Source organism: Arvicanthis niloticus, chromosome 24 (assembly GCF_011762505.2).
Source record: "Arvicanthis niloticus isolate mArvNil1 chromosome 24, mArvNil1.pat.X, whole genome shotgun sequence".
Lineage (NCBI taxonomy): Eukaryota > Metazoa > Chordata > Mammalia > Rodentia > Muridae > Arvicanthis > Arvicanthis niloticus.
The window spans coordinates 40,325,239-40,338,476 of NC_133432.1; the positions used below are offsets into that span (position 1 = coordinate 40,325,239).

At 42.4% G+C, this 13,238-nt stretch overlaps 1 protein-coding gene across 1 annotated transcript in view; it reads right to left on the reverse strand.

Moving 5' to 3' along the window:
* Rxfp2 (relaxin family peptide receptor 2) overlaps positions 1-13,238 on the reverse strand; it is a 62,539-nt gene that overhangs the window by 12,599 nt on the left and 36,702 nt on the right. The window contains exons 11-16 of the mRNA XM_076923847.1: positions 13,036-13,107; positions 8,021-8,092; positions 7,843-7,914; positions 4,718-4,789; positions 2,008-2,237; positions 998-1,408 (exon numbers count right to left, since the gene is read on the reverse strand). Coding sequence (XP_076779962.1) covers positions 998-1,408; positions 2,008-2,237; positions 4,718-4,789; positions 7,843-7,914; positions 8,021-8,092; positions 13,036-13,107 — 929 coding nt within the window. The remainder of the gene's footprint in view (positions 1-997; positions 1,409-2,007; positions 2,238-4,717; positions 4,790-7,842; positions 7,915-8,020; positions 8,093-13,035; positions 13,108-13,238) is intronic.

Below are 13,238 nucleotides of genomic sequence, written 5' to 3' on the forward strand. Positions count from 1 at the left end.
AACCACAGAGCTTTGTTTTCCCGAGAAGGAGAAAGAATTACTGGAGAAATGGGAACAGAGGTTAGGGTCTCCCCAGGATGAGTTTTAAGCGAGCCATTTAAAGTTGACCTTGAGAGTGGTTTGGGACATTGATGGGTTTCTGATGAGAGGGAAAGGACTGGGTTTATAGCCAGGGCTGTGCAACAGATTACAAGAGGAGGGGGACTGTGTTGTCAGTGGTAGCGGGAGTGGGTAAGAATTCGAGCAGAGGTAAAGGCTCAGATTACAGCAACAGCAGTGGGCAGAGACAGGCAGGAGGAGAAGGCAGGGGGAAAGTGTTTATAATAAAGCACCAAGGAGTTGTTGTTGAGGAAGATGAGGGGAGAAGAAGCAGATGAAATGATGTGTCTTAGGTAAAGGAAGGCTGGAGAAACAGCCTTCGTTCCAAGAACTAAGACAGGTTACACAACTTAAAACCTTAATGTTAATGTCTAGAGTCTGTCATTTATTTGTAACGGAAAATATAATATCATCATTTCTAAGGAAAAAAATCAGGAAATTAAGAAAGCTGAAAAGAATTTGTATTGAGGGGTCTCAAGAGCTGTGTTTACAAAAACGTAATAAATCTGTGGGTGTTTAGATAATCCGCTTGTGAGTTTCCAGAGTTTTATTAATATTTATTTAAATGCTAACTACATTGTTAAAATGATTTAAAAGGAGTTTGAGTAGTTTGGTATGGTTTCAGGACTGCACTAACTTAGAATTTTTCCAGGTCATACTCACTATGAATGAACAGCAAAAAGAAGAAGGAGCGATTAAAAAAGAATCACTCAAGGTCCTGAGAGTGTGTCTTTGTTTTCCACACTAAACCTCAGCAATAAAAAGTTTAGTAAAGAACACCTACAAAATGCATGCCAAGAACTGTCTTTGCTTTCCGAAAGAACAGATGTACATCTGATGCTTTGTGTCATTTCTAGAAAGATGGTGGTCTCTCTATGAAACCAAAGATGAAATTTACCTAGGAAAATCCCAAGGGAGTACCCTCTACTTCCAAAACCTTCTGCTTGGTCGTAATGAAGTGGGAAACAGACTCCATTTTTTCCATAAAAGTTGCCAAAATAATCCTCGCTGGTGAAGGGAACGGCAGCTATGAGAAATCCCATCACCCAGATGCTGGCGAGGACCACGGCAGTTTGGCGCTTGCCCAGGCGCAGGTTGCTGAAAGGGAATACAATGACCAGGAACTTCTCCAGGGTCAGGAATGTCAGCAGCAGCACCGAGACCTCTGTGGACAGCGTGGCCAGGAAGCCCAGCAGGCGGCAGGGTACACTCTCCATCCACAGCAGCGCATACTTCTGATACTGCCCTCGGTACTTGATGTCAAAGACTCCCACGAAGAACAGGTACACCCCCATCAGGCAGTCGGCACCTGCACGAGCCAAGCAGCCCAAGACAGTTGTGCTCAGCATCTCTCCTTTTATTTTCCTAGATCCTTCTTCCTGTATTAAATGAACCGATGTAACTACCTACTAGACTACTAACTAGCCAGTGGACCTAATTTGTTTTCGAGTTAAAAGGCTGGAAAGGGGTAACAGTTTTTGGGGGGTAGTACTCAAATGAAAATATGTACTACTTGTATAGTTAACAAAATATTCTTGACTAATACAAAATATCTGCCCATCTTTTTCCTGACAGTGACAGGAGTGGAGAATCTGAGCTTGTCAAGCATGTGAGATTTTGAAACTGAAATTAATAATAAATGACATTTAGTTTACAAATCTCAAAACTTATTCCATCTTCCATCCCCCACTGATTGACTGGTGTTTTCATTTCTAAGACCTGATTTAAAAAAAATCACAAAGAATAATTCATTCAAATCTAGAAAAAATTTACCCACCGAAGCTAATCTGTATCGAAAGATATTTGTTGAATATATAATATATAATCCTGTATACACATCATATACACATATATCATATACATATCACCTCATAGAAGATACTCTATTTATACAAGAAGCATACTTACAACAAAGGATTTTGATGGACATAGCATGAGTCGTATTCTCAGCCTTAATGAGAGATCTCACGGCTATGACAAGGAAATTCCCAACGCAGGTAATGAAAGCTATAACCCAGACAGACACTCTGAGGATACTGTTAGCCAAGAGGTCCTCAGATGAAGAAATACCATCAGTCGAGGGCATACAGATTCGGACATGGGGAACATAGGAGCAGTATCGAAAGGTTTTCAAGTAACTGAAGTCAAAGGAGAAAAAGAGAGAGTCATTTGGCAGCAGTGATTCCAGAACCCCTACCAGGGCTACAGGCGGGGGTAGGGGTTGGCACTTGGCTAGTTTGCTTGTTATTGTGAAGTATTATCATTCAGTAATTTGCTAGTCTATGTGGGACTGTTGGAAAGACTAGCACTGTATGGGACACAGATTTCAGAAGTGTGTGTCTATGTCTGGAGAGAGTGAAGGGTCAGGGGACTATAAAGATCTGAAGTTTCCAGGACTCTACTACCATCCCTGGCCACATCAGATATGAGTATTCTAAAAACCAGATCACTATAAAAAAAAATTGATCTAGCCAACATTCCAGGCTTTCATTGTTGGGAACCTAGGACTCACAAAAAATATTCTCAATTAACATTGAGTATCTAGCCTTCTTCTTGTGCTGGCAGAAGGGGAGAGTCTGAGACTAGGAATACTGAGTCTTGCTGGAGCTAGGAGGAGAAGCTTAAACACAGGGTTCATATCAGAGTTTCTTCAAAAGGGCTAGCGTTTCATTTCTAGAGGGAAATGAAGGTTTGTTTGTGGTCAATACTTTTGTAATCTGGGCATGGGAACTCTAGAGGGTTGGAGAGGGCCAGCTCATTAGGTGTAGGCCCACACCCCAAAGGTGTATGAGTAGATCTTCTCCCACAGCACGCGTTCTATCTGTACTCTTCCGCTGTGTCTTTGTGGTTCATTACCCTACTCTCTCCTCCCCCCAGCTGAATACACATTTACCACCTCCGAATTCAGTATCTGCACCAGCAAGTTAGATGGTTCAGTGGTACAGTATGTGGAGCCCTCTCAAGACTGTGTGCCCGGCCATCCTTAGCTACCCGCCCTCCTTCCACACAAGCACAGTGGCTTTTCTAATCTTGCACAAGCCAGACCCATGCCCCTCGGAGAGCCTTGACTCTGCTTTTTCTTTGGATGTATTTGGTTGTCTCAAACGCCACGTGACTGACCATCCAAAAACCCTTCATCTATCTCTTTATTTCACGGATCATTGTGGAATCAATAGGCATTTGCTTATTGGCTCATTTACTCTGACTTCAAAGCTGAGTGAAAGTACTCTGGCACTCTCTTCCTCTCTCCCATCGCTGAGGCCTCAGCATCACTATGTGCCCGCTAGATGCTAAGGCTTCAACGAACGTCTCTTAGATCACCAAAGGATGATGGGCTGTTGAGTGCTGGATGTTGTGGAGACACACAAGGCAAATTCTATCCCTAGCAGCTTACAGTCCAGCTTCCTAACAACAGTTGACATTCAATTAAGGGAATCTGACATCTGACTTTATTGGTTTCTTTTCCTACCCTGGACTCCTGGCACAAACTTGGTTCTTTTAGGATTCCATTATACTCAGTGTCTTCAGAGAGAGAAAGCCAGGTTGGCTCTCCCACGGTGACCAGGGGCAGGCAGGATGGAGGGGTTGGGGGTGGGAGATGGGGTGAGGAGGTAGGGATGTTTTAACAAGTGAAGGCCAAGGAAGGAGAAGACAGCAGGTCGTTCATCAGGGATGTAGCTACGATAGCTCCTTTTCTGTTTGTTGTTGGTCCCTCCATGACCTTGGCATTTAGACACCAGTTTCACCAAATTCAGAAAAGTCTGGATCTCTCTAGTCTAAGAAAAAAACTCACCTTCTGCCTGCGGCAAGTAAAGAGTAGCCTTGTGAATTATTTATCTAACGGTGCCACAGGAAGGGGAATGAGCAAAAGCATGGGGATACACATTGAACACCTGTCTCTTAGGCACCACACCCCCTGCACAGACACAACCAAAGTGTTGTCCCCAAAGAGCACCTGAATTCACCTCAACACTCTCATCGACTGGCTGCACCCAACTTGGGATCTTACATCGATTTCTCCCTATTTTTGTGGATGACAATGGTTAATTTTGAAATCAGGAACATACAGATCATATACAGTTGATAAAGAAATGGTCACGTTAAAAATAAAACACATATATGAACACAACTTACACAGTGCACTTTAGCCATATATATTCAAGTGACTTAACAAAACTGATAAAGATTAATTACCTCCATGTGCAGTGCACTTTTAATAAGAGAAACAACACCTGGAATCTACATAGCCCACATCTGAGAGCAGCCGACTGCTCACTCATGTGAAGTGAATTAATGTTTCCAGGTTCTCCTGAGTACCCTTTAGCCAGTGACTTCATTTGATGTAATATGTGGCATTCTGGTACCCTGATCTCTTATTGGGCCTCAATTGGATAAACATCGTGTTTCCAGAGAGAAGGGTCATTCATGTCGGCACATCATTATATTGAACTCTATTTGAACAGGGACCAAAGGTGACAAAATTAAAAAGTTCTCAATAGGAAAGAAGACGTTTGTTGCATACAAACACAGTTCAGCGATAATTAGACAGTTGAGCATGAGAATATTTGAATTAATTCATCATGCCTTCTTTTCCCTCCATCCCTTCAAACATACATACATGTGAGAAAGGTTCTTCATGGGCTGGAACATTCCTGTGTTTATATTTGGAATCTCTATCCTTTCCAGGTCTCTGGAAGATACATACAATAGGTTTCACGTGTTTAGGATTAAACTTTGAAACCATTTCATTTTTTGGTCATATCTGAAATCTGATACTTTGAAATTTTATGTTATCAATTCAAATATGACTAAAAGTTCCATAGCAGACATTCTGAAAAAAATTATTAATATTAACATCTGCTGAACATGGGAGCTCTCCTGTCACTTAGATGCAGTACTATGTTTTAATATAAAACTGGTTTTGAAATGGCAAGGGGCTGGGAGAGTGGTTACATACTTGCCTGACAAACACAAGATTCTGGCTTCCACCTCCAGGAATAATGAATAAATAAATAGATAAATAAATAATCAATCTATCAAATGGCAGTGGTGTCTGATGTGAGTTTAACATTATTTTTATACTTTGATTTAATCAGCACTGCCATGGAAGTTCATGGGTTTCATTTCATACCTAGAACTTCCAATCTGAAAACATCATTAAAGTAAGTCTGATAGAAATCTGGATTTGAATATTCGCTTCCCCCTGGCCTATGTGTCTTTGGAGTGGAACCCAGAGGCAGTGAGATGCTACTCAGAAGCGTCATTTCCTAAGACCCCAGAGGGACCATCGTTCTTGCTTTCCTCCCAGGTCTATAACATCTTCAAAGGGCGCCAGCAGGCATCCGACACTCTGAGTTAGCTGGAGAGATGGCTTGGTGGCTAAGAGCCCTCGACATTCTGAGTTTATCCAGGCACTTCCGAAGGTATTGGTCTCAGAGATCCCTTCAGGACAGTGTAAAGGAAGAGCCACAGACCTCTCCGTAAACAAACAGGGGAAAGGCAGTGTAACGCAGTGACAACCTCCTGCTTGCAGCATGTGATCGGAAGACACCTTTAAAAAGCGGGATTTATCCTGATGCTTTTAGCTGATCCGAATAAAGATTTTTTTTTTCTTTCTTTTTTTTTTTTTTTTTTTTTTTTTTTTTTTTTTTTTTTTTTTTTGCAATAGGTTTCTGAATTTCCCTTGGCCCAGTGGCTCCTTCACAGAAGAATTCCTTTGCTTTCTAGACCAGAATTAAAACGTGGCGAGATGCTGATACTACAGAATTATCATGTGGTCCCTCTGGGAGAACACCCTGAGTTCTTCTAAAAGCCCCTCACCCCTACCTTCTTTCATATAGTTTTCAGCTTTCTTATTCGCTTAGCACCACTGACATTTTATGTGGATTGTGTGGCTGCTGCAGCACAGGGGCCATTATAGCCTGTCTGTAAGGAAGTCCAGTTAGTGTTAGTGAGGTACATATTCCAGTGAGTCTTAGAAACAAACTATTAGACCATAAATAGATGAGAAGACGAAGAGGGGAATGCGTACCTAACAGTCACTACTTTGGGAAAGGGATCAGACAGTGGCAGGAGAGTTTTCTTTTTAGATGTAGGTGCAATGAACCTAGGACCTCATGCAGGTCACGTGTTCTCTGCCTTCTACATTCCCCAGCAGTTTAAATCCATTTTACACAGGACTGCTTTGCCTAAGAAATTTAGTGCCGAGTATTGTATGGATGCATCACCTGTCAATTAAAAAAACCTACAGCCTATGAGAAAGGGTAAAACAGAAGGTGGGTCTTCCGGTTGGCAGAGTGAATTCTGGGATAGAGCCAGGCTTGGGAAGAGTCACTGGGGAAGATGTGAGGAGGGTAGACTTGTGATACCCGAGCAGAGGTAACCAGCCACGTGGCAGAATGTAGATTAGTATAAATGGGTTATTTTAAATTATTAGCTAGTCATGGAACGAGCCTAGCTATATGGCCTAGGTATTTGTAAATATATTTTGTGTGAGACGTTATTCCGGGGAGTTTGGGGCTGGGAGAAAAACAATCCCATGCAGTTGAGTATTTATAATGAAATATGATGGCACTGTTCATCTAGAGAAGAATTATGTCGAAGGCCTGAAGTCTATAAGTTAAAAAAAAAAAAAATAACAGGTTAGGGCTGGAGAACCAGCTCAGTGGTTAAGAGCACTGGCTGCCTCTCCAGATTAAATAATAAGACTTTAGAAAAATCACAACAGGATAGTTATAGACCTTGGTTAATTACACTCTTGCTTCCTAAGAGCAACGACCGTGCTGCCCACCTGTGGGTGCCCACTAATATTGGCGCAAAGATCGCTAGATCGTGTGTTTTTTAAATAGATTTCTATTTAAAATTTCTATTTCTATTCTAAAAAATCTATTTAACAACAAAAAGAACTGTGATATTGAAGATGAGGCTCTGGAAGGAGCCTGACGTAGTGGAACAAACCAGTAACCTTAGCACTTGGGAAGTGGAGGCAGGAGGACCAGAAGCTGCATACTAAGCTTGAGCTAGCCTGTGCTATGGGAGATCCTGTTTCAAAATATTAAACAAATAGTCAAAAGCCCTAATTTTTAAACAAGCAAAACAAAAACATCAGTTTTTGGAGTCAAAGAAAAGAATGTGTCAGGATGAAATAGGTAATATAATATTGTTCTTGGTCAAGACAAATAAACTTTAGCCCACAGATGGTCACCCAGGGGAAAGGATTAACAACATTTATAAAGAGGAATTGGCAGGATTTTTGGTACCACTGGAACTAGATTGGCTGAAATGGTAAAATACCCAAACAACACTAAATTATTTGAATTATTTATCTTTGTGGGACTGTTCTCATTAATTACAAAGATCGATTTTTATCCTATAATTTCTTTAGGGAGATGGGACAGAGAAAAAGAAGGAAAGTCTTAGAGAACTGATTTCTGTCAATCCTTTCCAAAACAAAGTTATTACAAATTTAATTCTTCATAAGGACCCGGGATTAGATTTTCCCTTTAAGTGCAGTTCTCTGGATGGATGTATAAGCCGCTGCAAACACAGTGGCTTTTAAGTGGCCATGACAGTGACTTTGCTATGACTTAGTTCATAATTGACAGCGGTGGTCAGGATTTCTTGGACATGCCTCCTGGGGATGCTTGTCCCATCCTGAGAAACACCCACTGAGAACCAAATACGTCTCTAAGCAAGATAGCCTGCCTACAATGGTAACCGGCACAATTAGAATGCTTTACTTACAGAGACTGAAGTTGTTTGAGACTTCCAAACTGGTTCTTGTGGACATACAGAAGAGGATTGGACGACAGGTTCCTTTTTTACCATTAGAGGAAGGGAGGGGATAAGCATGGCTGTTATTATTTTTTTGGAAGGCTAAGATGTTGCCACTTAAATCTGATGACAAGACAGGGGAACTTACAGCTTTTGGAGAAGGTGAAGGCTGCTGAAGAGGTGGGCGGGGAGTTTTGTTATCATATTGCTAGACAGGTCCCTGTTGATGACAGTGAAAACCAAACACAGTTACACTAGGATAAATAACAGGGACATCTCTCCCCACAGTTATCATCTTCCCACTTGACGAAAGAGAAAATACGAATCCAGTTCAACCAGGCTGCAAACTTGTGACACAGCAAGACCCCGTGAGTCAGCGAGGGGATTGTTTTCCATCGCTGGCAGACCATGTGGCATCCTGTTCATCCAGTTCCTGTCTGGAATTTCCTCTCACCCCTTTGCCAGCACATTCTGGCTCTGAGATCTCTAACTGATTCCCTCTTTGGAGCACACTCTGTGCACATCTATCACCCACATGGCTGTGATTCCCACTCATTCCACATGTTCATCCAGATAATCTTTTTGAGGTCAAGTCTTGAATCTTCTATTTATATTGCATTCCATCTAAATGAGCGTGAGCCACTCAGTAGCTACTCAGACAGTCTTTCATGGATAAATTTATGTATTTTAAATACACCCCACCCCCTGTAATTGGGGATTGAACCTAGGACCGAGTGCGTGCTGGTCAAGTGCTTTTCCACTGAACTACATTTGTTGGTAGTTTAAATGCATTCTTATATAGTTCTCTTCTAATGAATTATGATACCATTGTCCTATCTAGAAAGAATCACAGGCCAGTAACTCCAGAGAGTGTGACAAAGAGATCTGTTGTAATTGGAGACACAAATCTGTGGAGGGTCTGGAACAACTCTCTGAGTAGAGACAATGTTAAGGATGAAACCTGTGTACAATTGCCAAATTAAGAATAAAGAAAAACAACTTAAAAATAACTTTAAAAATGTGTGTGGGTGTTCTGCCTGGATGTATGTCTACTATGTGCATGCAGTTCTCATGATGACCAGGAGAGGGCTCAGATCCTCCAGAACTGGAATTACAGAGAGTTGAAAGCTTCCATGCGACTGCTGGGACTCAACACAGGTCCTCTAGAAGAGCAGCCAGTGCTTTTACCTGCTAAGCCATCTCTCCAGTTCCCAACGTATAAAATTGTAACTACTCTTGATATCTTGCAATAGATATGAGATGGCTGACTAGAAATAACCATAGAGGTTTTTCCCTTAAAAATTATTTATAGTAACAGCCAGAGTTAAGGTTTGAGCATGCTCTGCTCTCCAGAGGTTCATGCAGGGAAGGCTTGGTCTAGAGTATTGCGATGGTGGATCCTTCAAGAGGAAGGGCCCAGTGAAGAGTGTGTAGGGCACTGATGCATACCCTCAGAAAATATTGGGGTAGTTTTGTGGGATTCTGGATAGCTCCTGCAAGAGAAGTTAGAACCCCAGCAGGTCTGACCCCTGACTATCTCTTTGGCATCCCATCTCACCATGCAGCCCCTGTGTACATCCTTGTGATGTTTTCAGCAGAGGCTGAACTGGTGAATCTGGCTGATGTTGGATTTTTTTTTAGCCTTCAAAACTGAGGTGCTAAACAAACCTTTTTTCTCTGTAAGGTACCCAGCCTCAGCTATGTTGTGACAGGGACAAAAAATGGACAAATAATCTATATTATAAGGGAAGGAAAAAACAAAATAAAATATGAATGACAAGGGGTGGAGTCTTGGTTATGGAAATTAGGAAGTTCTAGAACAAAGCCACAGGGTTTGGTTTTAGGTTTAATAAAAGGAGTACAACTTTCCAGTGAGGGTAAAGCATGGCTAGAAAAACCAGTGCCTGGGCTATCATCTTCAGGAACCCACAAGTGACTCAGCATGAGTGAAAGACAAAATATATGGGGAAATATAGAGGAAATGCATGAGTCCCTGGTGTAAGACATGAGGGCTGTGCACAAGCTCCAAGGTCTTATTTTTCTAGAGTGCAGCCAAAGCAATTGAGATCACAGGGGATGCTTCTAGAAATGTCACATTCCTACATTGAACCAGTCTGTGATGCTGACATTTGAGAACTGAGCAGGTGAGCAGATACAGTGCTAGAGATCACAGGATGACAATTGTTTAAAGGGTCAGGAGGCGGGTGAAGAAGGAGGCGTCCACATGGACCAGGTGAGAGCTGGCAGAGGCTCTTCGGAGACACTAGCAGGCATCAGCATCCCAGGATGCTTAGTATTAGGAGGGAGCAGAGGGCTACGAAGCCGACTTTGGGACTTGTGTTGGGGTGGTTACTGTTATCATTAAGATGGAAAATTCTAGCTAGAATGAGCACATTTGCACTAAGCTGTGTTTAGCATTCTATGTGGTAGACTGTAGCCAAGCAGGGCATGCTTCCCTTCCCGTGCTAGCGCAGTGTTTGCTGGGACTAATAGAATCCCTAGGAAGGACAAAGATAGAGTGAACACACACACACACACACACACACACACACACACACACACACACACACCTTTCCCAGAGTCTGCTTTCCTCTGTGCTCTCTGCTGTCTGAACCTGTGCTCGGGTCAACTGTTCTAATGCTAGGTAGCTCTCTGAATCCAGGTCTGTATCTATTATGCTGCACACTGAAAGCTGTATAGCGGTGGTTCTCAACCTTCCCAGTGCTCATACAGTTCCTCATGTTGTGGTGACCCCAACCATAAAATTATTTTCATTGCTACTTTCCAACTGTAATTTTGCTACTATTATGAATTGTAATATAAATATCTGATATGCAGGATATCTGATATGCAGACCCTATAAAAGGGCCATTCAATTTCCTAAAGTAGTAGAGACCCACAGGTTAAGAACTACTGCCTTAAGATAGGATTTTGGTGTTCAGGAAGCTGGTGACTTTTGGAAAGACCTCCCCTGTTTTGTAACTTAACTTCTGATAACTTATTTTGTGCATAAAGATGATTCTGAGTGAGCCATTCCTGGGTTGTTGATGCTGTCCCAACTTGGGATAAGATGCTAATTTATACCAAGAAAAAAAAAGGGGGGGGGGATGCAACCCAAGTCCAGGAGGGGAAGGTGTCAGGAGTCCACAAGGTGGCAGCAGTTAAAGAGCCTACTGGTTTAGAGGTGCGATCATGGTCCCCCAGCCCTGCTTAGCAGGGAATTTTTTCCTAGTGCTTTAGGTGGAAGGTGCATGTGTGGATCAACAAGAAAGCCATGGGTGTGCACGGGCTAGAGGAAACATCACAAAGGGCACAGTGCAGGTGATGTCATGCAGGGTGCAGGGAATGTCATGCAGGGTGCAGGGGATGTCATGCAGGGTGCAGGGGATGTCATGCAGGGTGCAGGGGATGGCATGCAGGATGCAGGGGATGTCATGCAGGGTGCAGGGGATGGCATGCAGGATGCAGGGGATGTCATGCAGGGTGTGGGGAATGTCATGCTTGGTGCAGGGGATGTCATGCAGGGTGCTGGGAATGTCATGCTTGGTGCAGGGGATATCATGCAGGGTGTGGGGAATGTCATGCTTGGTGCAGGGGATGTCATGCAGGGTGCTGGGAATGTCATGCTTGGTGCAGGGGATGTCATGCACTGAGAAACCGTCCTTGAATATTTTACATAGGAAAGTGAAGTATACCACTTTGGGGGACATCAGGGGCTTCATGTACTTGTGATCATTCCTCCTGGGGATGAGTTTGATAAGATTCCTAAACAGTAGAATCACTCAACAAGTAAACTCATGTATAAACACCTTGTTCAAATTATATTTGACGATTCTTGGATTTCCTGTAGCTCTCCAAGGCTACATGGTATGGAATAGATAATTGGTGGTTTTAAAAATCACAACCAAGTCCCCTCCCCCCTCTTCTCTCACCACTCCCTTTCTGTTCAGATAAGGTCTCTTGTAGCTGAGGCTAGCCTTGAACTCCTGATTCTCTTGCTTCTGCCTTCTAAGTATTGAGATTACAGTTGTTTGAAACTAGGTCCAGAGTTTCAATTATTTCTGAAATGGCTGCCACTCCTTCTTTGGAGGTGGGGCATGGGAACTTGTGTTCTACTGAGTAAGAGGAGGAATGAAGGGGAATTCAGGATATGTTTTCGTAAACACCCATGTACATGGCACACACACACACCACAAAGCCCCTTACCATCCTCAGCATCTGCCTCTGGTCTCTGTAACCCACAGTCATATTTCTCCAACAGAGCATAACCAGGAATGAACCCCCAAGAGAGTCTCTTCTTAATGAGCCATCTCCAGTAGTTTGCCACAAAATCATTTTTAGTTCAAGAATCTTTCTGGATTTTGTTTTTTGATGCCAATTAATTATATGTAATTATTATAATTATTTAAAAAATATCCATATTGAGTTACTAGCCCTGTTCTCTAGAGCCAGGCATGCGTAATGAATGGAGGAATGATTATTGAAGTTATCAGTGGCCCTTTTAAAGTCCCCATCAGCAGGACGAGTTCTTAGTCTAGTTGCTGTCATGATAACAGATTTAATTGTAACTTCCAATGATTCAGTTATGTGGGTTTTTAGTATCAATGAATTCATGACTAAATTCCAGAGTCTAGAGGCTATAAAACACGTATTTAGACAGAGAAAGTTATGTGAGCTGACTGGAAAATTTCCACAAGCTTATCTTCATTAGAGATATGTCTACATGCTTCACCTGCAAACCTCTCAGGGGATAGTCATCCCTCTGGTCAGATATAATCAGCTAATGACACATCAATCAAGCCTTTCTTCATCTGGCAACCATTGAGAGTTAACCATAGCAGACATTAGAGAAATACCATCCATGTGTTTGAGGCTTCAGAGAGCTCACCTTGTCCCCAACACACACGTTTATATATACATGATATTGACCCAAGGAAAATAGGCAGAGAAAGTAGGGCGGGCTGGCTCCCTTGTCAATTCCAGTACATTACTGTAATGTGCTCGTGACGTCAGGATCATGCGGGCTTCCTTAATTGGTTTTTTGTATCTAATAGTCTACAGAAGTTTGATTGTTCCAAGTAGAAAGACAGTCTCCCTCGTCATTTAGATTAATAATCTTGGAAGAGAGCAATCATATTCTTCCTAGTAGACCATGCTACTTACAGTTCTCCTAAATTTTTTAATGAAGAAAATGTCTTCTCTGGAACAAAACCAATTTGATTTCTAGGCAGAAACCTGTAAAACATGGTGAGAGTCAGCACTGGGGGTTTTCCGTCTGCTGTCCCCATCAGTTCCTGCTGGGAGATGCCACTGCTCCGGGTGCCATTTAAAAGCTTCCCTTGAGGGCTCAACGGGATAGTTTTCTG